Here is a 24,832-nt window from a genome sequence, read left to right on the forward strand (position 1 = left end):
GCAGGATACATGGCAACCAGGGAGCGGTTAGCTGGCTCAGACCTATTGGGTTATCAGAGGCAGTTCAAGAGCTGCTATTATCAGGACTGGGTGGTATGATATGGGCTTTATGAGTGCGCTGCCTTGCATTTTGGCGGCTAATGAATGACTGGCGTTTCGGTACATGGCCTGGCGATGCCGAGCCACGTCATTGGAGTTAGGTGTTTATACCCAGGATGAACATAACATTTGGCACTTATTCAATTTATGATTTTCACAAATATGCCATCGCATAAGACTTGTTGATTCGTGGGTTCATGGAAAGAATGCCCACTGGTATATTACCAGATTGCTGCCAGTATAAAGTCTAGCTACATGTACACAAGCCACGGTTTCACTCTCAGAAGTCCTTCCTGAGCCATCAAACGCCTATCGTAATTCGACACCTTGCGCCCCAAGCAATGCAAATCCTCGTGAATCAGTAAAGTAGCCGTTCCAGACGCCAAGCATCACAACGCGAGCCGGTGCTCGTCGTGGTGTCCTGGTCGAGCTTTTGGCTGGTATGCCCCTAGCCCGTTTTCTGCCTCTTTGAATCCGCTGCCGCATTGACGCTGTTGTTGGTGGAAACCTCATTCAACGCCGTTCGACCATTCGCATCGGCTGCAGGTCGCTTCACACTCAAGGGCCTGAATTGGCCTCTGTTACCCATGGGACTCATACCACCGCCCGGGGCACCGATCTGGCGGGTGCCGGCCAGCGATGGATTCATCGCATGTCCTGGGCCTGTAGGTGGTCTTCCCATGCTCTGAGTCGGACCCAAGCTGTGGCCGGTACCGGTTGCAGCGTTGCCTTTTACTGGGGCATCCTCGTCCCTTTTCATCGGGGGTACGTGTTTAATGTCTTTGGCAACCGGCTTGGATGATTTGTGATCGATACCAGGAGTCTTTCGAATCGAGGGACTCTCTGCATGAGGATCAAATACCTTGGCCTTGTCGGGCGCCACACTGGCCGTCCCAGGCGGGGCGTCTTCTGGCAATTGATTGACTGAACGGGCGGAGAAGAAACCGACTGGTCCCGTGAGTTCTGTATTGCCTGGAGGAGGCGTATTCGTTCTAGCATTCAGCGAAGCCTGTTGAGCGGCAGCTACCTGACCTTGAGCAGCTCCTGTACCAGCCTGCATTGGCCTTCCGTGCACTTGGGGATTCGGCCGCCCGTTGTTCATCGCACCCGGGCGCTGCGGAGCCTGGTTGGGTGTCTGAGGTTGTGGTCTAGGGGGCGGAATATTCTGACCTGGGCGTCCCTGGGCTCTCGCAAGAGGTTGCATGGGTTTTGCCGGCCCGGATGCATTCTTCGTGGAAGACTTGCTCTGCTCGTTATTGAGGCCAGAAGAAGGCGCGTGGGGCTTATCGTTCACTCCGTGTGACGTAGGCAGGATTACTTCGTCGGGATGACCATCTTCTGTCACCCCGAAATCCGTCATGTCAAAATCCCCAAAGTCATCGTCAAGTGAGTCCGCCGAATCTACAGGTCCAGAATATCAGTATCTACCCAGTCAAAGTCGTCAGAGTCCAACCCACCAGTTTGAGGCGCCGAGGGTGCAGCACTGACCCGGCCCTTATCAACAGCACCACCGCTCTCTTTCTTGACGACAACCTCTTTCTTGGCGAAGTCGGAATGACGATGCAGGTTATCCTCATTGAATCTCGTGGCACCGACCTTCATTTTGGTTACTTTGGCCAGGTAGTCTTTGTCGTAAATGCAGTTTCCAAGCACGTTTCCGAAGTTTCGCAGGGCTCTCTTTAAAGCATCTGTGGTGCCCTCTTTCTTTGCCTTCTCGAAAGCTGCCGCCTTGCCCTTGCAGTTCTCGATATGGCCGTAACCAATATCCTCGTGGTAAGTGCCATCTCGCAATGTTACACGAATCACGACAGACAAACCCAGAGATATCTTGAGGGTCTGCGGGTTCTCGTCGACGAAGTCGACTTGAATGTTCTGAATGCTAGAAGACCAGCCGTTGAAGCCAAACACCTCGTTCGCGAGCGCGATGCATTTTTCAGCAGCGATATAATGAACCTTTTGTCCTGAGGGTCCACTGCGCGCAGAGAGATACTCAGGGCCAAGCTGCTTTTCAAGTCTTGACTGGAGCGTGGCGATCTCTCCTGCTGTATACTCCGAGATACGCGGTTTTGCCTCCGCAAAAGGATTGGCAGCCACGTTATGCTGGTCGCCCGGGCTGTTTGCCATGTTAGCACTTCTGAGCCCTGTAGGGTCATCATGAGAGTGGTACTTACGCAGGCATGATGGAGCTCTCACTGATGAGCTGGCATTGAAAAATCTACAGGCGTCAATGCTCCAAGAGTGTAGATGTCCTCTTTTGGGTTGTAATTGTTGCGACAGTGTGAGGTGAGCTTGCGATATGCTGGTTGTGACGCGTCCAAGTGAGCAGTGGAGAGACGCGACGTAGCCTGCCATGTACTTTAGGCAGTCACGTCAGTCACGTGCAATGCAAGCATGGGCCATTTGATTGATTTCAGTGGCGGCACTCACTCAATATCACCTGGGCAGAAGAAGACAGGGGGTAAAAACCGCAATTCGATCAGTGTCGACTAGTAACTATTATTCTTCAACTACCTAGCAGCAGTAAACTTTCCAGATAACACTGCATTAGCTAGCGAGGCCGTCGTGTGTTTGGGACGAAGAGGCTCCCCTGGAGGCTTCGATTCGCGCCTGCTAAGGACGAGTAGAGGGCCAACTACTGCAAATGGCTTCAACAAGAGGCAGTTATGGATTGATACGCAGCGCGGATACGCCCGTAATACCGTACCAATTGAGATGGGCACAGCTGGCTCGATAGAATGCAACTGGCAATAAGCCGCAATGTAACTCAAAAGTGCTGAAAGAGATCACCGTGATTTGCAAATACCAAACACAGCACACATGTGGCACCCTTGCCTGCCTGCATTTTGCCCACACCAGCCATAGCCACACGCCCCGAATGCAGCTGAAGACTGGCCAGGCGGGTGACAAAAAGAGAGCACTGCTGATACGACAAAACCAAAGCGTTCTCCAAGAGTTTGTGCATGAGTTATCAAAACCCCAAAGAATATATTCTAGAAATGTATCAATATATCCTTACAATCGGTAAAGAACGTTGTGACTGACTTCCTTTGCGGTACTTTCGTATCTGTCCACCGCCTGCCAGCCTTTGGACGGTAGACGGGATGCCCCATCGCTAATTAAGGGCACCCTTACCTTCTGGAAGGGGGGCGTTGGGTCTTTATTGGCCTCCCTATTGGCCCCCGGTGGTAGCTTTAACGTTAGTGGGACCACACTAGCTGATCTCATCGGATTGTGAGATGCAACGCGGTGCTGCTGCTGCATTTGACGTCTGGGCCTGGACCCATGACCCAGCAGCGCTACAGACAACAAGTGGAATCTAGAAAAGGGATGATGAATGACATGATAGCACTTCGTTCTGCCAATATTTCCCAGCTGCCATTCCTATACCCCACGCGCTTCACAGCAGCCGTTGTCGACAGTCGGAACACACGCTCCTCTCTTCCTCTCGTTAAGTTGACAGCATCCATACAACAACAATCGGTCAACCAACCGCGCCCGCGAGTTGTCTGCTTTCACCACCGTCGTTCCCCCTACCAGCCATTTGAGAGAAGTCGCCCACCCTATACCGAACGCAAAAACGAATAGGCTTGCAAGCGACACTTGCTCTCGACTCTAATCCGACCAACTCCGCTCGTAAATACTGCCATACTGATTTACATTCCTTCGAAATTTATGCCGGCATGCAGTTACAGACAATCAAGTCGTGAAGCAACGAAACACTCCACGGCATTGGTCGGCCAGCTCTAAACACAACAGCAACACGACGTTGACGGGGTACCGATTGCCTGACCTACATATCACTGGAAGGAAATCCCCCTCCCAACATGGAGCCCCCCGCCGAACGAGACGACTCTGTATCCCCAATGTCGAGAAGCCCAATGAATATGACCCCAACCCCTGGGAGCTCTCGTCGACCTCAGATAATACGAGCATTTACCGGCCCTCCTGGGACGAGCTCGCTTTCCCATGAACTACCCCCTTTGGACGATGGACTGGCAGTTTCTTCCGGTAGAATCCGCGAGGAAGCGGCGGATTACTTGAACGGCGGATTACCTCATGAAACCCCTTCGCCTCACGCTGGTTCGGCTGCCGCGTCTCCGTCAGGCATCCCCAAAACAAATCATCAAACGACCCCGAGTCTACAGGCACATGTTGATGGACCCGCACCGGATGGTTTGCTCTCAGGGCGACGTAGCGTGCAATTTGCAAGAGAGGACGAGGTGCTGGAAGCACCGCCTGGATTCGGACACGTGCGACAAGATTCTGGGGACTCGACCGATGCATTTGGGCGTTCTCGCAGTGAAAGATTCATCACCAGGCTGAAATCATTGGCCGCGACGGGAGGGACACCAGGCCCTAGATCACCCGGGGCCGGACCATCTGACAGCGGCTTTCCCTTCAACAGCCAGTTCTCCTGTTGCAACTCGACCGAACCGTATTCCCGATACTTTGGACGAAGAAGGTAGCGATGCAGATGTTGAGGAGAGCGGCGATGAAGGAGATGGCGACGGGCACGAATCGCAAACGCCGAAGGCGACTCGCCGAAAGAGGATGCGCCGGCGCCTAAAGAACCTTGATATAAGAACAACGCAGAATACCCCCAAGATTGGCCATGATATCGACTCTCCTGGGCCTAGTAAGTTTAGAACCATGGTTAGACGGTCTACCATGCCTGATGCCACTGAGCATCGTGGGGGTCTTTCTGAGGGCGAAGGCCGGGATCATCTGACCGGCACGCACCGGAGAGCATGGGGCCGTGGGGCTTCGTGGGTCGGAAGCCCACGATATGACACTGCAGGCGAAGAGCCCGAGAGCCCGCGTGCTGCTCGAATGCACAGACGGAGGATATCCGAAATGTTCGGTACCGGAGGAGGAGGCGTCTCCGAGGGAGATGCGATGAGCCCTCGCAGACCATTGTTCGGTGCTGATAGAGCTACCACATTTGGAGTCCAGCGCTGGAAGCAAGTAAAGAACACATTTAAACTGCTTGGCAAGAAGAAGACGGACCAATTTGATCTTCACAAATCGGCCGAGTTGATGGCTGAGCTCAGAGCCGTAACGCCAGCTGTTGTTATGTTCGCTAGTATGCTGCAAAGAGACGAACATGGCAACAAGCGCATACCAGTCCTGCTCGAGCAGGTCAAGATCAGAGTCATAGACAGCAAACCCGATAAGAGCGATAAAGACGACAACAGCCGTGAACGGCATTCCATCTTCACCTTCGCCTTGGAGTATGGCAGTGGCCCCAGTCGCATGACATGGACCGTGGAACGCTCAATCACCGACATCATCAATCTCCATGCACGCTACAAGCTTTCTCTTAACAATCAGTATCTGCAGACTGCGGCCTTGCGAAAGAAGCCAAAGCAACCTCACTTCCCGTATTCAGCATTTCCATACCTTCGAGGCGCCCGCGGAGCTGATGATTCTGACGAGGAAGAAAACCCCCAGGAAGGTCGGGCTGATGATACAATCGCCGAAGCCACTGCAGGCGAGATGACAGCTGCGGAGGGAACAGCAAGTGAGGCAGAGCGGCCTGCAACGGCAAGGAGAAAGAGATCACGCATGGGCCTCCTGGGTAGGCGCCAGTCGTCCAGTCTCGCAGAAGGGCTCGAGGGATCCAGTTTGAATCCCCAGAAAGCTGCAATGGAAGCTGCATTGAAGAGGCAGAGATTCGTGGAGCGTCAACGATCATTGCTGGGAAAGTATCTGCAAGAAATGGTTCATTGGTTGATGTTTCGAGCTGATAGCAACCGTCTGTGTCGTTTCTTAGAACTGTCTGCACTAGGAGTTCGCCTTGCCGCTGAGGGAACATATCATGGCAAAGAGTGCTATCTTCATATCCAATCATCCAAAGGTATTGACTTCCGGAGAGTGCTCACTCCATCAAAGGTCATCGCACGGCACAGTCGCAAATGGTTCCTGGTGCGGCAAAACTATATTGTTGTTGTCGAGTCCCCTTCAAACATGAATATCTACGATGTCTATCTTGTTGATCCCCGATTCAGGATTGTGGCAAAGCGTAACAAACTGAAGGCACTCCAGGGAAAATCCAAACAAAAGGGCAAAGACAAGGAAGGACCGAACCCTAATGACGAGGAAGAGGCCGTGGATGATGAGGACGTTTCTGGCAACCACCACTCATTGAAGATTTATACCTCGGAACGCAAGATCAAGTTGTTCTCCCGCAATGGTCATCTCATGCGACAGTTTGACCAATCTGTCAATGAAATGCTGAGGAACACGCCGTGGCATGAGCATCAAAGATTTGACAGCTTTGCGCCCGTTCGGACTGGAGTGTTCGCCCAGTGGTTGGTTGATGGCCGTGACTACATGTGGAATCTATCGCGTGCCATTAGCATGGCACAAGATGTCATCTACATTCATGACTGGTGGCTTAGTCCTGAACTATACATGCGGCGGCCGGCGGCGATCAGCCATAAGTGGCGACTGGACAGGCTGCTTCAGAAAAAGGCCCAAGAAGGAGTCAAGATATTCGTTATCGTCTACAGGAACGTTGAGCAGGCCATTCCCATCGACTCGGAGTACACCAAGTCTTCGCTTCTTCACCTCCATTCCAACATCATGGTACAGAGATCTCCAAACCAGCTGAAGAAAAACCAGTTCTTCTACGCTCATCACGAGAAGCTCTGCATCGTCGATCATGATGTTGCTTTCCTAGGCGGAATCGATCTTTGCTTCGGGCGTTGGGATAGCCCACAGCATCCATTGACTGATGATCGCCCGACCGGGTTCGAACCCAACTCGGAAATACCGAAAGATTCGGAGCACTGCCAGATGTACCCCGGCAAGGATTACTCAAACCCCCGAGTGCTTGACTTCTTCAAGCTCAATGAGCCATACGAGGAAATGTACGACCGAAGCCGGACTCCCAGAATGCCGTGGCACGATATTGCCATGCAAGTTGTTGGACAGCCTGCGCGAGATCTCACCCGCCACTTTATCCAGCGATGGAATTACTTGCGCAGGGAACGAAAACCCACACGCCCCATCCCATTTCTCCTCCCTCCGCCAGATACAAGCCATACCGACCTTGAGCAGCTGGGGCTCAGTGGAACATGCGAAGTTCAAATTTTAAGATCTGCTGGTGACTGGTCGTTGGGTTATCCGAAAGACCTTGTGGAGCATAGCATACAGAACGCGTATGTTGAGCTCATCGAACGATCCGATCACTTCGTCTACATGGAGAACCAGTTTTTCATCACAAGTACAGAGACTCTGGGCACCAAGGTACACAACCGAATTGGCGACGCACTCGTTGAGCGCATCATCAAAGCGCATGAGCGTGGCGAGGAGTGGCAAGCGTGTATAATGATTCCTCTCATGCCTGGATTCCAGAACACGGTAGCTCAGGATTCGGGAAGTAGCGTCCGCTTGATCATGCAATTCCAATACCGCAGCATCTGCCGAGGTGCTAGCTCCATCTTTGGCCGCTTGCGTGAGCGTGGAATTGAGCCCGAGGAGTATATCCAATTCTATAGCTTGAGACAGTGGGGTAAGCTGAGGAACACCCATCTGGTTACCGAGCAGCTTTATATCCACGCCAAGACTCTCATCGTGGACGACCGCTTCGTTCTCATTGGCTCCGCCAATATCAATGAACGTTCGATGCTGGGGAACAGAGACTCGGAGCTTGCGGCCGTTGTCAGGGATACTGAGACCTTCTGGTCTACTATGGCAGGGCAACCGTACGAGGTCGGCAGATATGCCCACTCTCTTCGTATGCGCCTCATGCGTGAGCATCTCGGCTTGCCGGTCGATGAAATCACGGAGAATGAAAGAGCCGCGGAAGCCGAAACCGACGCCATGTACGAATCTGAGATGGATCAGATTTACGGTATAGATGAGTCGGATGTTCCTGCCGCAGGTCCTAGCTCGAATACAATGCTCCGTCCCGCGCCGTCGCAGGGCACCAGCTTCAACCATGACACGCCTGCTACCGAGGATCCTGGATTCACATCCTCTTCAAGCTCATCGTCGGAAACTAAGAGGGAATCACAGGCGGAAGCCCAAAGGAAAGATAAACTCGACGCCGCGCTGGAAGGAGCCGACACCGATCATTGGGAGGCGGCGAAGGAGAAGGGTCTTGATAGATTCCGAGACACTACCATTGTAAACGGGCACGAGGTTCTAGTAAACCCTCAGCTCAACCTAGCTACCGGCGGCACCCCGGCATCCGGCCGAGACTCCGTCGAGCAACACACCCCAAAGGGTAATGACCAGCTGCCACCTCCCGACTTCCAACGCCAATCGACGGCCGAGCTTGGCTTGCCCCGACTGACCCAGCTTCCGAACCTACCCGTCACCAACGATACAGATATCGGTGGCCCCCCGGATAAAATCAACCCACTCGCAGCTGACATACAGGCTGCCGTCATCGATAAGGATTGTATGCTTGATCCTCTGGACCCGGCATTCTGGGACGACGTTTGGAACCGTACGGCCGGCAACAACACCAAGCTCTACCGTCGGGTTTTCAGATGTATGCCAGACAGCGAGGTCACCACCTGGAAAGACTATCAGGATTTCGAAGATTACTCTACTCGCTTTACCGAAAGCATGACTGGTGGCAAGAAAGGCGAAGAGGTCGAAGAGAAGGGGCAGAACGGACAAGCTGGCGGCGCCGGTGCAGGCGTGGCCGTGCCTTTGGGGGCCCAAACTGGCGCCGAGTTGTCCGAGAAGAATGAAGGCCACCAGAAGGCAGAACAGCCGCATATTGAAGTGCCCTCTTTCGAAGGAGATGCTTCCCCCAAGAAAAGGCGCCTTTATCCGAGTCCCAAGATGCAGAGCAGCCCGGTAGACCGAAGATTACTTTCAACTCGGAGAATCTGAACACAAGACCTGTAACAGCCGAACCGCCATCTCCAATCCAACCTGCGGGAGATATACCCTTTCCTGCTTTCGAAGGCGCGGTCGACAGCACTGCCCAATCCCAGAAGACACGTGACCGACGAACGACGTTCTCCTCGACCGATAAGCCGCCTTCGTCTGCGGGTGGAGGAAACCCGCCCGTGACAGCCACAGGCTCGACACGCCGCCGCCGCCGCGCCACTACCAAGGGCAGCCGACGGGGTCCCGTCTTCCCGTCCGAGGTCCTTGGCGTCGACGAAGCCGAGGACCTTTGCAACCTGATCCAGGGCCATGTGGTTCAGTTCCCCTACGACTGGCTTGAGAGCGAAGAAAAGGGAGACCACTGGCTGTATCAAGCCGATCTTTTGGCACCCAAGGAGATTTAGTAAGTTGATCCTCCTTGTTTCCCCTTCTCTCTTGCATGCGCCTCACTCCCACTTTGAATTTGCTCGCGCCTAAAGCAATTGCTAACGAACCTGCGCAGCGACTAAACCTCCCATCCTAACAAACTGCCATTACTGCGTACGGTGCCTTAAACAAGCGCCTCCTGGGAAACCGGCACCTCCCAGGCGCACCTGTGGCGTTCTATTTCGCCCAGGTGGGGGCTACGGTGTAGCAAACTATGCAGAAATCCAGCCCCAGGGATAATGCGGTCTGAACATATGTCGTTTAATATATAAAGAAGAGATAAAAGGCGGTAGATAGCTGCTTCTTTTCTTTCTTTTTCCTTTCTTTGTTGTTGTGCCATCCTGGGCCACTGTTCTCCCTGCAGCACGTTGACGGGCTTTGGCAATGGGGCGGGGAAATGCATGGCAGACGGTTCTTCAAAATATGCAGAGACAACCTATAGGCCGTGGCTGCTTTCGTTAGTTGGTCCTCTCCGATGGGGCCAGGTGGCTATATCCGTTGGTTTTTGACAAGTATATATATACATATAAGTTACCCCTACTTCATTGAATTGACTTGCAGATCGTTGCGATGCCATCCGGGTCATCCGCCAGACGTCGATGTCTAGAACCTCACCAACGAGACTTGGGGCAACAAGCAGACAGCCACTCAAATCCGGGAATTTCGAGTCTTTACCAATTTCGGTCTTGGATATTGTACACATATCTATCTGTTCATACCTCTTCGAAGTAGACTACTTCTCATTTCGCTGCAACTGTGATATCGTGAAAAGGTTGCTGGCTTGACTGAACTAGATCTCGAAGACCTCGCCGACGCCGTAGCCGCCGCCCCTCCGCGTGTCCACAAGATCCAACCGCCAACCCTCCCAGTTCTTGAGGCCGCGCTTGATCTCCTTGATGCGCTCCAGGCGCTTCTTGGCATCCTCCTCGTGGGCGCGGCGGAACGCGTCCTCGTCAAAGTCCATGTCGTCGTCTTCAAGGAGCCCTTCGTCGTCGGCTGTCTCGCCCGTAGCTCCCGTGAGCGCGTTGAGCCCGCTGGTGAAAAAGTCGCCCAGACCCGTGCCTCGGCCGGATACCCTGCGGGCGGCGGTCGTCGGCGATAGGGGTCCGCCAGAGAGGTCAACGTTGGTGAAGTCGCCGCCGGGCGAGCCGTCTTCACCATCGGCGCCGGTCTCCATGTCCCGCCGGCGTTGGTGCCAGATACCGCGGCGCAAGTCGTAGATCTCGGCCTCGAGGTCGCGGATCTTCTTCTCGAGCCGTTGGCGTTCTTCGTCCTCGAGCTCGTCGATGCCGCCGTCGTCGCCCCCACCCTCGGCCGCGTCCTTCTTGCGCAGCTTTGTGTTCTCGCCCTCGAGCCGCTCGACCTTGGACTTGAGCTCTGCCGTTTCCTTCTCGGCAGCTTCCTTCTCGCGTCGCAGGGATTGGGACCGGCTGTCATTCTCTTTGTGCAGGTTGCCCAGCGCTTGGACCTTCTTTTCCAGGGCGTCGTGTTTCTTCTGCAGCTCCGCGAGGGAGTCGTTCAGCGTGATATTCTCCTGCTCCAGCGTTTTGACGCGGGTCTCGGCACTGGTCCGGTTGCTGCCCTCGCGTACGGCCTTCTCGGTCGTGCGCTCGAGGTTGCGCTTCAGGTCGACGAGTTCACGGGTGGCCTTGGATGCGGCCTGCTCGGCGCGTGCCAGCTTCTCTTCCAGGGCGACAATCTGGTCTTTGTCGGTACCTCCGGAAGCCTCTTGACGGGCGGCCTGCGCACGAAGGCGCGAAAGCTCCAGCTCCATGTTCTCGATGGTCGTGGCTTTGGAGGCAAGCTGAGCCTGGAGCTCAGCGGCGGGTGGAGATGATGCTGAAACGGATGGTGAAGAGCCATGACGGCGAGATGCGGCCGACTGCAGCTGGTTGTTCTGGCGCTCGAGTGAGGCGATTTCCGCTTGCTGCATGTCGGTCGGTGTTAGTATACGCCAATACAGAGCACCCCTGCTTGACCGAAGGGGGAAACCCGTTGGTACACGTACAAGTTTCTCTATCTCTCCATCCGCGCCCGCGCCGGCCTTCTTCTCATCCCCGCCATTCTCGCGCAGATCGTCCAGTTCTCCTTCAGCCTTCTGCCATCTCTTCTCGGCATCGGCCGCCTCCTTGGCGAGTCGCTTGTTCTCCTTCTCCAAGTCCTCGATGCGCGCAACCTGTTTCCGGTATATATCAGCAGCGCTGGTTCCTTCGCCGTCCGGGGTGGTGAAAGGGAAGCCCGGGGACAGAGGGCCGCCCGCCTTGAAGGAGGCGGAGCGCATCTTGGACTGGACAGAGGGTGACGTCACATCTGGGACTCCGTCATCGCCGCCGGTGGCTGCCTTGTCCTCGATCTTGAGGCCTTGGACTGCGGCGGGCACGGGTGGGATGGGGGGCTTCTTCTCGTTGGCATCGTCTGCGGCGGCGGCCTCCTCGGCTGGTGTTTCGGCTTCGGGCTCGTCGTTGGCGGCGGAGGTAGGCTCCTCCTTCTCCTTCTTGTCTTTCTTGGATGCGCCGCCTGACTTCTTGGCGTTCTTCTTCTTCAATGCCTCGACCTGGTTGAAGTGTTGTTTGCAATCGTTAGCCAGGCTAGCCCGTCCGGTGGACAGTCTACAGTGGGTGTGGGTGGTGGGTGGTGCATGCATGCAACACATACCCGCTTCTTAGCAGCGGCAAGCTTCTCGGCCTTCTCTGCGTCGTCGGCCATGGTGACTGTGGCGGTAGTAGGAGTCGCGCTCGAGACGGTTCGAGTGTCGTTGGAGCGGTAGGGCAGTTGGTTGTTAGCCAGGGAGAGGTGACTGTCTGTCTTACGTACATGGAGGTTCAGTGACAGCATGGCCTCAGCCACAGCCAGCCAGTTGAGTATAGGCTATTTCGGGGAAGCTACGTACCGCACCAGCCACACCCACTTTCCACCCACTTTCCACCCACCAGCCAGCCATATTGCCACTCACTTGCCTTCACTACGGCTATGACGATGACGATGACGATGCCGATGCCGATGACTATGACTTCCTGTCTCGCCGTCAAACACATAGTCGCCCCGTGTCACTACACCAGAAGAAGGACACTGTAATACAGGATCCGAAAATAACCGCACTTCAGCCTCAATGCGCAGGCTGATCACTACTATGGCACAACACGCGAGCCCGAGACGGTTCGCTCCTCTGCAGCATGGAATAGCGGCGGATCAAACAGCCAACTTGCCCAAGTTAAAAGGCGTCGTCTTCGATGTCGATGGTACATTGTGGTAAGCTTTGATTTGCTCATTCCATCCTTTCCTTCGCTCAGAACCCACCATGATCCTCGCTTGGCTGCCAAGACAGTCTGCCGGGGGTCGTATAAGTGAGCCTCCCACAAGGTCTCGTTGGAATAACAACTCAATTAACCCGCCGCCTCTAGCGAGCCCCAGAACTACATGTTCGGCGAGATGCGCGCCGTCCTGGGCATCCCCAAGTCGGTCGACATCCTGGAGCACGTCTACTCGCTGACGCCACGCTCGGCCCAGGACGAGGCCATGGAGTCGATCCGGGCCATCGAGCGGCGCGAGATGGCGCGCCAGACCCCGCAGCCGGGTCTCACTGAGCTCATGGCCTACCTCGATGCCCGCGGCGTGCCCAAGGCCATCTGCACCCGCAACTTTGATGCCCCCGTCAACCACCTACTGACCAAGTTCCTCCCCGGCTCTGCCTTCCACCCCGTCGTCACGCGCGAGTTCCGCCCGCCCAAGCCGGACCCCGCCGGCATCCTCCACATCGCCCGGAGCTGGGGCCTCGTGCGGTCCGCCGCCGAGAAGGCCCCGGACAAGGACGCGCGCAATGGGAAGCCGCAGGAGGGAGGGGAGGAGGTGGAGCAAGTAGGGGATGCGAGCGGGCTCATCATGGTCGGGGACAGCATCGATGACATGACGGCAGGTCGGAAGGCGGGAGCTGCAACCGTGCTGTTGGTTAACAAGGTGAACGAGCACCTGTCAGACCACGCGCACACGGATATAACCATCACAAAGCTAGATGAGCTAGTCCATCTGCTAGAAAGGGGCTTCACCGGCCGCGAGATACCCGAGAATTAAGAACTTTGTCTAAAAACCTTCCAACTTTGACATACCGAGCAAATTGGCCTGGCCGCTTTTGCGCCCGAAGAGCTTCCCAAGCACCGACGTGTCGCAGCTCATCAATAGAATGATCGGGACCACGTGAGGCACCGCAAAGAATCAAGCTGATTACAAGATTTCTCAAACAGCGTACGGTCAGCCCTTAGCATATGTAATATAATGTGCTCATAACTTTTTGCAACACATGCTCTGTTCATCGCCGAGGGGGCGGGCTCTGGATGTCTACAAAAGATATGCTTGTCTCAAGGTGCTCTCTCCCCTCTTTCATATAACACGATGCCCATAATGACTTTCACGACCAAACATCCCTAGCTAAAATCCCCGAAGCTTGCTCTAGGTCCTCCCCCCTCCTCAGACCTCCCTCGACGTCATGACTTACAGCCAACGTGATCCCAGAGTATGTGTTTACTTGGGGCATACCTATCACACGATCATTGCCCTCGAATGGTCCGACGTGCCAATGACATGGGCTCTCTCGGAGAGATGAGGGTAACCGTGACGAGCGAGGGCGCGAACCTGGTCGTTATTGTGGCCAACGTAATGCGTACCGATCCACGGTGTAGACTACTTTGTTGGGTATCCTGCGTTGCTGTAGCCGCCGTTAGACGGCGGGAGGAAGGCCGCTTGTCGTCGGTTATCTTTCCTCAGCTCGTCGGGTGTTTCTTTGCGCGGTGGGGGAGGCATGGCACCTCCCGCGCCAGATCTTACGGGTAAGGTGAAAGTTGCTTGACTTGCGCTGGCCGGCAAATTCTTGTCTGGAGTCCCCACTCTGGGAACTGATGTGGCCGTCGCCGATCGCTGGCCTAAGCCAGGATGAGCTGCTGCCCCGCCCGCGCGTCCGAGGCTACCGAGTCCGTTGCGTGTGGGCGACCGGTTCTGCGAGTGGCCGGCTGGGTCTCGCGGGGAGGAGATGGCTCCCGCAATGGGAATCTCTCCGGAGGTCGGTGTGTAGCCGCCGTCGCCTTGATAAGTTGGCGAGTCGCTGGTGCGTAGCAGGTCCTGTGTGGATGGCGAGAGCTGCGGTGCCAAGTGAGATTTCCGGTTGTCCTTCTCCATCATCCCGACTGCCCATGCTCTCAAATCAACAGGCGTGCGCTTGGCCGCCTGAACAAACGGATCGCGCTCCTGTAAAGTTGCGTTAGTATAGCTTTTGGCCCAAGCGCTCCCATAGTCGACTGCTTACAAAGAGTTCCTGCGGAGTTGGCCGTTCGTCGGGTACCTTGGACAAACACTTCTGAATCATGTCCTCGAGGATAGCCGGGAATGCGTCGCTCTTGGGAAGCTTAGGCGCCGGCTCATGGACAATCTGCTGCAGGAGGTCCAAAATACCGGCCGGTGCCCCGTCGCCGTCGGAGAGCTGCTCACTCGCAGCGAAGGGGAACTTGCCGATAGCCATCTCCATGATGGACAGGCCGAAACTCCACACGTCGGATTTGACAGTGTACCTCTCGCCCTGGATTCTCTCGGGGGCCATGTAAGTCGAGGTGCCGACAAATGTGTCCGCAATAGAGTTGATGAGTTCTCCGGACACGCCAAAATCGCATAGCTTGATGGAACCCCTGGAGTTGACCAAGATGTTGGACGGCTTGATATCACGATGCATGATGTGGTGCTTCTCGTAGAGATATGTCAGGCCACCCAAGGTTGCCTCTGCGATCTTACCCAGTACATCGACTCGCACGGGGGCAAAAACCCGAGATACGCGGTCGAGCGCTCTGCAAGCAGCCCGTTAGCCCTGTCGTAGATGTGCCTGCCATTTCTCATGCCTGACTTACCCGACATCCATGTATTCCATACACATGATCACATCGTTGTGTTCGTTTAGGAACGCTCCGTAGAAGTTGACGATGTACTCGGAGTTGCAGCTGTGCATGATTTGGAGCTCGCGCACGATTCGCTTCCTCATTTCCTTCTTGGCCTCGACGTGGATGATCTGAAATGCTCATGATATCAGCGGGCTGTCTTCAACGACTTGGGCGGCACAGCAATGCGCTACTTACCTTGCGAGCCATGGTTGTTCCCGTGGGCAAATGCTTGATCTTGCTGACGGTACCTCCATTGCCTGAGCCGAGCTCCTTTATTATCTCCAGGTCCTCCTGTCGCAGATCCAAGTTGAACTCGATGCCGATTTCCAGCTGGGCCTCGTTGCCATCTTCAGCTCTGGAGCCGCCTGCTCCCCAGCCAGACCCGGCGTTGTCGTTGTTACTGGATGGCGAGGCTTTCGGGGCGGCGGGTGTAAGGGCGAGACCCTTGACATTCTTGCGCTTCATGGAGCGCGGGGCAAATGGATCGGCCATGACGGGCGGAGTATCGACGGACGATGGAGGGAGATTCGGGGTGACGGCTCGCAGACCACAGGGCGGGTAATAAATGCGTGGGATCTCCGGCAGAAAAGCCCTTGATGCGCTCCGGCGATCATGCAGCGATGAGCGGCAGATGGGCCAAGCTGAGTCTGTCCCCTTGACAGGTTGGGGTGGGCGCTTCGATTAAGCGACACGTTGGGCGCGATAGGGAATTGTCTCGTACCTAAGACGAACGGACGGTGTTACCCCGCGGGACTAAACTCGAGCGGCGGGCAAAGTAGGGATCGAGGGATACCAAACCACCCAGAAGAAGGACTGGGTCAAGCAGCGAGAAGAGGAGGAGATGGCCCTCAGGAGTAGCTGCCGCCCGGGTTTTGTTGAAGAGTGGCTGTAGGGTTGTTGATGTTGGTAGCGTTGCCGTCGGCGATGGCAAATGGCTGCTTCCTTTTTCCTGCTGTAACACATACATCCACCGAGACGGGTGCTGGGTGGGCTTCTAGTGGTCGGCTAGGCCAGTAATGTCGACTGTGCGAGCTTTCTCACCGTTGATGGTGGGGGCCTTTCAGGAGCTGGGAGGGGGTCTGGCCTGCAAGTCGGTCTGGAAGCGCCTGAGGCCAAAGGCCTGAGCCCGGAGCGAGTCGGGGGCTTTCCCTCTCGAAACAAGGCCAAATCCAATCAACCAACCAGTCAACCAGTCGATCGGTCAATTCTTGGCCAGAATGTCGCTTGAGTGAATGCTGAAGCTTGTCAACCGTTTCGGCTGAGGGAGCGTGTCGGGAAATACTCCTAAGATACATACACATGCCTTGCACCTGCGTATTCCATCATGCCCACATACCAAAACACATAATACATCTGCTCTGATGCTGCCATTTGAAACCCCTAGCCTTCAAAGCGTTTATAAACGTGACATGAGAGGTGGGCTTTCTGTCACACGAAGTGGTCCAAATGCCCTCGCATCTTGTCCCAGCCAGTCAGGGACGGAGCCGACAGGGCCCGGACTATGTTATTGAACCTGCCGATCATATCACATCTGACTTGCGCCGCTAACGTATAGACTCTCAGATGAAGGGGTTGATAATGCACAACGTTGCCTTCGGCAGCTCCTATCTACCTGCTGACTCATCGTACCAATATCATCACCACCTATCGTCTCCCAAGAACCACGAGACAGACGAACGCACGCACGCACGCGGGGGCGTCCCCCTCCCCCTGGCAGATATCAGGCCAGTAAAATAATTACAGTCACGAATTCGCATGCGGTTTCAGTTATTTAAGTAGACGGAACTTCCTATTCCTAGTGACCTCTATACGCTAAATCGTAAAGTAGTCGTTGGCTGGGGGTATGACATAAATGTGGCAAGGGCACTCAAGTGCAGGTGACCCAAGCCGGACGGACAGCGATTCCCAGCATTCTCAATGCTAATGTATACGGCATCGTACCCAGAACCATATCAAACCACTGCCACGCCCTAATCGTCAAATTCGTAAAGAGCAGAACCAGTGAGAGAAACGCCGAACATGCATGCCTATGAAGGCTGCGAGACGCTTATCGGTCCTCAGCCCACTCGTTCTCACGACGGATCTGCTCCTCCTCCTCGGGCGTGAAGTCGTTCGTGATGTTGAACGTCTTGCGGATCTCCTCGGGAGACTTACCCTTGATCATGTTGGCGACCGTCTTGCAGCCAACGTCGAGAAGGGGCTTGATGTCCAGGTAGTTGGATGCCAGGATGATCTCGAACAGCATCTCTTGGTCGACCTGCATGAACTTCTGATCCCACTCCTCGATCTCAGTGGTACGCTTGCGGGTATCTGACTCGTCCTCGTTGGTGGCAGGGGGATCGCCGCGGTGGTGTTCGCACCACTCGATAACCTTGCGCAGGACAGACTCAGTGACCTACAGCGAAAGTCATGTTAGTACAATTGAATCGCTCCTCACAAGTGCGACAAGGAGGGGGGGATGAGGTGCAAGGGCAGATGGTTAGTTAGCTTACGTTGGGAATGGGGATCGTCTCGGAGACAGCAGCGTCGCCAAGATCCTCCAACATGTTCTTGATCAGCAGCGAGCGCTCGGCGACAGCCTTCTCTACATCGATGGTATGGTTGTCATTGGACTGAAGACGAATCATGGTGGCGTCAGTGGCAGCCATTTTGTCGGCGGTGTGGCGTCAATAAGATGGTAAGATATCGTTGATGGGTTGTGATGATAGTAGCCAGCTGGTGACGATGTACCAATGGCCGATGCTGGTTTTTGTGGAAGGGTTTGTCGCAGAAGTGCGTTGGGTTCTAAATTCGTTGGTATGTTGTCAGAAGAGAAAGCAGTGGTTGGATAGGTTGGTGGATTGGGATTTGATTTGGGACGTGTTGTAGCCAAGGGTGGGGTTGGTGTAGGTAATAAATAGGTAGCCGCAAGGATGCCGTCAGCCTTGGTGAGGTAGATGGAGAAAGGTGTTGTTGCGCAGGGCGCATGAGCACTATGGGTTGTGATTTGGGCCACAATGGATCACCTCGGACTTACCCTTTCTCAAAGCGTCGATGACTGTGTCTGTATTCCCTTTCAACCGAGCTGGCCGGGTACTTTGTCGGCGCGGGTTTGTGAATGGAGATTGAGAAAGGCGAATGGAGAATGCAGAAGGGACGGATGGCGAGGGATGGGCACGATCGAACAAAGAGACTGGATGGATCAGAGTCAGAACTGCAGAGGACGGGCTTTTTGTTGTTGGCTGTGGATGTTGTTTCCTTGGTGCTTTTTAGGCAGTCACACGGATTCAGAGTCGATCCCGGGGAGTTGTTAGTCTAGGCGGCGCCGTGGGTGACAGGAAGATACCCAGCTTGCCAGGCAATGATCCCTGTGAGAAGCCGCCACTTAAGCAGAAACCCATTTCCAATTTTAGTGCCTGCTGGTGCCTGCTTTGCGGGGGGTTCGCCCATCAACATTCAATGCAGCAGCCAGCAGCACATTCCAGGTGGGACATCTACATATTCACTCATCCATCCGGTATGACTCTTTCTTTCCCCTCAACCCCCCGTTTCCCTGCCGCTTCTGCTACTTCTGCCAACAAGCCCCTTTGCGTGAGCGGGTTTGGGGGATTTAAGGTGCATTTCAAACTTACGTATGGCCATGCAACCAACCACCAATACATACATATACATACATATACATACAGTAAGTATGTGGCGTGGCAAGGTTGGTTGGAGCCATGACGACCGAAAGGGCAAACGGGTGGATGTCACAACCTTGGAACACTTAAGAGCAACTTAGAAGCATTTCATTTACTGTACGCGGCCAACAAGGAACAGGGCCTTTTTGGTTGCGTAAGGTGGGATATAGTAGCAGTCACATCCGTCACATCCATCATATCAGGACACAAACCTGCGCAACTGCAGAGGCAAACCTGATTACCAAATTTCAAAAGAAAAGTATTTGCTTGCGTTCGCGTCGAGTTCATTGTTGAAACCATCATGCTCCTCAAGGGACAGATAGATTTGATCTCAAGTACAAGTGTGTAAAACTGCATGCATGCAATCAACATCTATTTAACGTATGGAAATCAATGAATCCCAGGTTTTGCTTCCAGGTTGTGGCCGGCCACACGGTGTTGACCGTGGGTCTAAGGTCAAATAGTGACCGGCAAGGAACGCAAGAAGCGGATTTCAGACGTGAATAATGATAAGATAGTAAGGAAGTGAAGAAAGAAGGGTATCTCTGAATGTTCTCCCCAAAACGTCGCTCTAACCAAGAGCCATCCATCAGTGGTAATAATAAGTGAAGAAAGAGGGAGGTGTATGGTGGTGATAATAGAAAACACGCCCAACGAAGGCGATCAGATCCGTTCATATCATGTACGTCGTGCAAAATCTCTTCTTCGCAGCTCGTCAAACTCGTCTGCTCATCTCTCTTTTTCTCTTCCTTTCTTTCGACTTTTGTTTGTTTGTTTCTCCCCCGAGGTGTTCAAGAGTCTCTGACAGAGCTCTGCATCCTTCGTAAAGCATCCCGATGCGCGTCCATCAAGTCGCCCCGGCGCATGCGCTCTTCAAACATGCGCTCCGCGCGCTCCTTCTCCCAGAGCGATATCTGCTTGCGCTGGGCCTCCTGCTCCTTCTGTGACAAGAGCTTGTGGCGTCCCTGCTCGATGCTCTGCCGAGCGGCCCCATCGCGGTTCAACGTGCCCGCGCCCAACGCAAGTGGGTTCTGAGAAGCCGAGGCCAAGAGGGTCTGGCTCCCGTTGGCACCGCTTGGGACTATGGGTGTGCCCGCTCGTAGGTCTTGCGCCACCGATTGCCGGAAGCTTTGCATTTGGGCGTTTCGGGCTGCTTGCGATGGCAGGTTCGAGTACCGTTGGGGCTGGTGCGAGTCGAATGGCACCGCCTCGGCCGGGGCGGACGACAAACGCACTGACACTCGTCCAGGGAGTGGCATCAAGCTTTGTCTCCCATCCATTGGGGAAGCCGCGTATTGCAGGCTCTGCTGGCGCATGAGTTGTTTCCTTTGGCTTAACGGAAGATCGTCTGCATCTTGTATCGACGACTGAAGGACAGACCCATCATCGCTTAGGGGTTGGGCGGAAAATCCTGTCGTTTCCGGCACCATGTCAACCTGGGATCTGCTTCGGAGGAGAACCTCCCGCATACCAAGCAGGGTTTGGGGACTGGAGTACGAGACAACCCCAGGAACGGGCAGTCGAGTCTCACCCGTTTGCTCCATCGACACTCGTCGAGAAGACACAGGCGACGCCTTGGTGGAGCCGACTGGAGGATGCCGATTGGGGGCTTGCATGAAGCTGCCCACTCGCCTCCTCGGGGATGGGATGGGCCATGACCACGTCAGACGACATACGGTGTGTCTGGTTGAAGGACATTCTCTTGAAGCTGTGGCTTGGGCGGATGCTTGGGTCTTGCGGAGTCGTCAAAGTGGAGTTCACCGAGATCCGGGAATTGGATCGTGACATGGGGGCCAACTCTGAGGAAGGGCTGGGCGTCGGCATTGGCATTACCGCGGGCGGCAGGGCGGCGGTCGCTGCAGTCTGCTGCAGAGCTTGGACATCCACGGGAGCGGAAATTTCTTCGTGAGCTGTGGCCTGTTCCGGAGTGGGCAGCACTTCTGCCTTCAGCTCTTCCAGCTCAGGGGCATCTGCCAGAGCCAAATGTTTTGCCCACTCGTTGGTTCGATACGATTTGGCAACGCGCGAAAGGTTGGTAGGCAAACGATCTTTCGTCAAACTATTAGGCGTCGAGGCTGCCGAAGGCGCGGCCGAGGATTGTTTTATAGGAGTGGCCAGCGCATCCTGGGCTTCCACTGGGAGATCCTTGGTCTTGTCATTTTCAGCCGCAGAGTCGGCTGCGCTGTTTCGAACGGACCTAGCACCAAGACCTTCATCCATGACTGACGGGTTCAGAATATCGGTTGCAACAGTTTCTGCTGTTGACTCAGGCCGCATAGATTTCTTGGTGCTATCAACCTTGCGGAGTGCGCGTTTTCTGCCTATTGTTGGCGGGGTCTCCAGCATGCCATTGCTGATTTCGATGGATGGCAGCAAACTTGATCTTTTAACGGTCTTTTGATCATCGTCGTCTTCATCTTCTGCCTCCTGGCCGTCGTTGCTCATTTCGTCAACGGTTGCAATGACCGAGCCGGTGCCGTCTTCACCAGCACCCGGCGATTGTATGACAAGGTCTTCTTGGCTCTCGCCGCCACCTGGCGACAAGGGGGAGGGGGATAAAACACCGGATCTTCTCTTAGAGCGTGACGATTTGATCGAACGGTGAGACAATTTCCGAAGTAAATTTCCGGATTCGATGGACAAGCGGTTGCCCAAGGATCCCCGGGAATCCCTTTTGCTGAAAGTGACAGACCGGTCTTCGTCGGCGAAGGTGGCAAACGAAGATCGATCGTCGTCATCGTCGCTGTCCTGGTTCGTTTGCTCCGGAATATGGAATGGGAGCGGGATGATCTCAGGTGCAGCTGACTTCATAGCTGTTTTCTCTGTAACAGCTGATATCTGAGAGACAGGCCTGGCAGATTCGTTGGTCTCTTTCTCACTTTGGAGCTGAGCCGGTTCAGGCATTGCCGGCAGGTTATCCTCACTGACAGGAGAATCGCCTTGTGCCACTCGTATTGTAACGCCGCTCTCCTCCTTCGTGTCGGACGTGACGAGGCCCGCCAGGGGAGATTTTGGCGGAGGTGGAGGAGCAGACACTGATAGTTCGGCGAGTTCGATGATGGTCTCTCCGGGCATCTCCTTATTGATAGAGCTGTCGATCCCGCCGGTTTTCTCGCCCACGTCTCCAACGCCAGAATCTTGCGAGATGCTAGGGCTAGTCGGACTTCTCTGACCATAGGTAGCTTCCCATTCCCGTCTCTCCCGAGCATTCTCAGCCTCTACCTGGCGACCAAGAGTCGCTTCTTCCTCGTCCATCTGCTTGCGAGCTTCCGCACGGGCTTCAGCCCGCTTAGTCCGCCGCTCCTGAATGACCTTCCAGAGCCGCAGTTGCGATATCATTCCAATGCCGCAGAAAATGATAGTAAGCGCAAGCTCAACACGCATGCCCCTGGTGATTGGGTAAGAAGTAGCCCCCAATGGGAATAAACCGGCATTGAGATCCCAGATCCAAGCCCAAAACTCTTTCAGTCCGGCCCGGCTAAAGCAGTCAATGCCCAGGACTATGACGGTAGAGCCGGCGAACGACATTAAAGCCATCAGCCCATACGCGCGGGTGTGTCGGCTGAAGTATAACGCAAAGCCTGCCATGGTGAAGACAATAATGAAGATGACCTTGCCGGTAGTGTTACCCTGCAATAGACCGCCCTCGTGGAGTGATAACAGCCACATACTGAAGCAGAAACCTCCGAGCAAGCAGCCCAAGCTCTCTGTCAGATCTCTGAAAACAACTGCGCCACCACCAAGCAAAAGTCCTGTACACACGACCGCCACCACATAAGCGCCTTGAATGGCGTTGGAGACTGGAAGTACCATGACATAAACAATGAGAACCGTAGTACACAGACTAGACAAGTACGCCGCTGAGCCGAACGCTTGTAGCCAAGTGTTCTTGATGCCGATTAAGGTGTATACGACGCCGGTCAAAATAAGGATGGCACCGGCAACCCCCATCCTGGCGTGACGACTGGGGTTAAAGGAAGCTCGCCATCAGGCACCGTGGCTGAAGAATATTGTCAGAAGGGAGAGGTAGGCTTCAAGGACCCAGCTAAGTGGCTTACCGTTAGATGCTGTCGTGTTTCCGGGCGCGGTATTGCCATTGAGCGCCGAGGGGGCGGCAGTAGGAGATGGCACCACGGTATTGCTCGGAGGGTCCGTGGTCCGGATCGTGCTGGCTGATGTGATTTGCGCCGTTTCCGATGTCGCTGTCGCGGTCGGTGCGGTGCTGGTGGGAGCCTCTCGTCCCGGGGGCCCTGTCGTGGCCACAGCAGCTGTAGTGTCTTGCCGTCGAAGAGGACCCAACCCTTGGACCACCACCGTGTTGGACATGACAGCCAAGCACACCACCACCCATGATCGTATATTGCCGGATAACATGATGGCGACCTCTTGCTGGCGAACAAGGAAGTGTAGTTGTGATGAGGCCTTCCAGATCTATATCTCCTAGCGGCCAACGTTGTCTCCCTCTAGTAGCCCGGTTGTAGGTGTTCAATAGCTGTCATAAGACATCATTGGCAAAGAACGTTGACGCTGATAACCTGGCAAGCCACTGAGAGTTCCGAGCAGACCTTGAAGGTCTGGAAACTTCGGGCGACAGACGCTTAAGAAGCACGGGTGGGTGGTCTTGGATCCGTCAGACCGGATCAAAGTGACAAGGAAGTTGACTTGAGAGCAAGGATGTTACTGGGCAGTGTTCACGACATATGCCGGAGGGCAACCCAGGAACAGCCTCTGTTGTGGAGATGCCAGAAGGTCGATCAAACAGGTATAGCCAGGTCCAATATCACGCATGGGCTGTCAGGACAGGGCAGTGGGGGCCTTCTTTCATGCGAACAACGTGAACATGAAAAGATGACGAGAGTGTGAGGATTGATGTCGTTGGCAGTCACGAAGAAATGGAAGAAGGAAAATTCAGCAACAGCGAGCTACCCGGGTCACAGTCCAATCGTGTGTTGGACTCTTACCTATTACTGCCAAGTCCATGTATGTACCGTACCATGGCCATGCTGCTCATCTCGGTAGTATATCGTTGCTCCACTTGGAAAGGGCTGGCTGGCTCTCCCATGCCGAGCGGTGGCTGACAACCAGAAACACCCGGTCAGAGGCGGCTATCCCCCTCACTCACCACCCATGGGAGATTGACAGTGACCGATCAGAAGTGCGACGATTCGACGAGGCGTGATCCAAATTTGCTTTCTTGTCAGGGGTGGGGGTGAGGTTTGGATCCGCTACGGCAGGTTGAGAAAAGCCATCCCACTTTGTTTAGCGTAGCCCCTCTGCGCCGCCCCCCAAATCCCCATGGTTCGTCACTCGAACATCAAAAGGCCCCATGTGCAAACGCCGCTCGCGAGCAAGCATATGAAGGAAGTTCTTCAACACCCCGTCACGCTTATAAGCTTGGCAGGTTATAGTTCTGAACAGAATTGCAGGTTTGGCCGTGGTGAAGGGATACGTCTGGTGGCGACGAGACAGCAGTGTATCTCCAGCGTCCCAGAGGGAGGTGTCTATAGCTGCAGGCCGTGGTGCCTAGTGGCTTGCTCTGGCAACAAAAGAAACGCGCGAGGATAGCAATGGCAACCAGTCTTCCAGTCCAGAGGGGGCTCCCAAAATCCGTCGCGGATTGGCGTAGGTGTGATGTCGTGTCGTGTCGTGTCACTCCGGGATCCTTGCAAAGGTAGCTACTGTATGTAACTCACATATGTACGTCTACATATATGCAAGTTGTGTAGGATGGATGGATGGATGTATGTAGGTGCTCAGGTGGTAGGCATCGGCAGCAAACACCACAACATCACAGACGTGCATACTATTAACCAATCCTTGCTCAAACGCGTCAGACAGACGAACATCGGCCTGGTTACTCTAGCCTGGTAGAGTTTGTGT

The 24,832-nt window shown here is 54.7% G+C and overlaps 7 protein-coding genes across 7 annotated transcripts; 2 read left to right on the forward strand and 5 right to left on the reverse strand.

Annotated features, from left to right (window-relative positions):
- Positions 1 to 547: 547 nt before the first annotated feature.
- On the reverse strand, positions 548 to 2,278 carry PG998_001849 (DNA repair and recombination protein rhm52; the record flags this gene model as incomplete). Its single annotated transcript, XM_066868667.1, has 3 exons — positions 548 to 1,500; positions 1,557 to 2,212; positions 2,271 to 2,278. The coding sequence occupies 3 exons, from the start codon at positions 2,276 to 2,278 to the stop codon at positions 548 to 550; spliced, it is 1,617 nt and encodes a 538-aa protein (XP_066737082.1).
- Positions 2,279 to 3,923: 1,645 nt separating this feature from the next.
- Positions 3,924 to 9,356, forward strand: PG998_001850 (uncharacterized protein; the record flags this gene model as incomplete). The annotated part of the gene is made up of 3 exons (XM_066868668.1): positions 3,924 to 4,398; positions 4,505 to 8,792; positions 8,843 to 9,356. 3 exons carry the CDS (start codon positions 3,924 to 3,926, stop codon positions 9,354 to 9,356), a joined length of 5,277 nt encoding a protein of 1,758 aa, XP_066737083.1.
- Positions 9,357 to 10,168: 812 nt separating this feature from the next.
- PG998_001851 (uncharacterized protein) lies at positions 10,169 to 12,413 on the reverse strand (the record flags this gene model as incomplete). Its single annotated transcript, XM_066868669.1, has 4 exons — positions 10,169 to 11,305; positions 11,387 to 11,932; positions 12,034 to 12,246; positions 12,309 to 12,413. The coding sequence occupies 4 exons, from the start codon at positions 12,411 to 12,413 to the stop codon at positions 10,169 to 10,171; spliced, it is 2,001 nt and encodes a 666-aa protein (XP_066737084.1).
- A 95-nt stretch (positions 12,414 to 12,508) lies between these two features.
- On the forward strand, positions 12,509 to 13,446 carry PG998_001852 (HAD-like protein; the record flags this gene model as incomplete). Its single annotated transcript, XM_066868670.1, has 2 exons — positions 12,509 to 12,627; positions 12,780 to 13,446. 2 exons carry the CDS (start codon positions 12,509 to 12,511, stop codon positions 13,444 to 13,446), a joined length of 786 nt encoding a protein of 261 aa, XP_066737085.1.
- Positions 13,447 to 14,052: 606 nt separating this feature from the next.
- On the reverse strand, positions 14,053 to 15,785 carry PG998_001853 (MAP kinase kinase (MEK); the record flags this gene model as incomplete). The annotated part of the gene is made up of 4 exons (XM_066868671.1): positions 14,053 to 14,613; positions 14,672 to 15,203; positions 15,264 to 15,421; positions 15,489 to 15,785. The coding sequence occupies 4 exons, from the start codon at positions 15,783 to 15,785 to the stop codon at positions 14,053 to 14,055; spliced, it is 1,548 nt and encodes a 515-aa protein (XP_066737086.1).
- Positions 15,786 to 17,340: 1,555 nt separating this feature from the next.
- PG998_001854 (E3 ubiquitin ligase complex SCF subunit scon-3) lies at positions 17,341 to 17,941 on the reverse strand (the record flags this gene model as incomplete). Its single annotated transcript, XM_066868672.1, has 2 exons — positions 17,341 to 17,688; positions 17,786 to 17,941. The coding sequence occupies 2 exons, from the start codon at positions 17,939 to 17,941 to the stop codon at positions 17,341 to 17,343; spliced, it is 504 nt and encodes a 167-aa protein (XP_066737087.1).
- A 1,802-nt stretch (positions 17,942 to 19,743) lies between these two features.
- Positions 19,744 to 23,278, reverse strand: PG998_001855 (uncharacterized protein; the record flags this gene model as incomplete). The annotated part of the gene is made up of 3 exons (XM_066868673.1): positions 19,744 to 20,540; positions 20,629 to 22,932; positions 23,011 to 23,278. 3 exons carry the CDS (start codon positions 23,276 to 23,278, stop codon positions 19,744 to 19,746), a joined length of 3,369 nt encoding a protein of 1,122 aa, XP_066737088.1.
- Between the last annotated feature and the right edge of the window lie 1,554 nt (positions 23,279 to 24,832).

The sequence above is a fragment of the Apiospora kogelbergensis genome, assembly GCF_038363985.1.
Source record: "Apiospora kogelbergensis strain CBS 113332 chromosome Unknown utg000001l_segment0_segment0, whole genome shotgun sequence".
NCBI classification, from domain to species: Eukaryota; Fungi; Ascomycota; class Sordariomycetes; order Amphisphaeriales; family Apiosporaceae; genus Apiospora; species Apiospora kogelbergensis.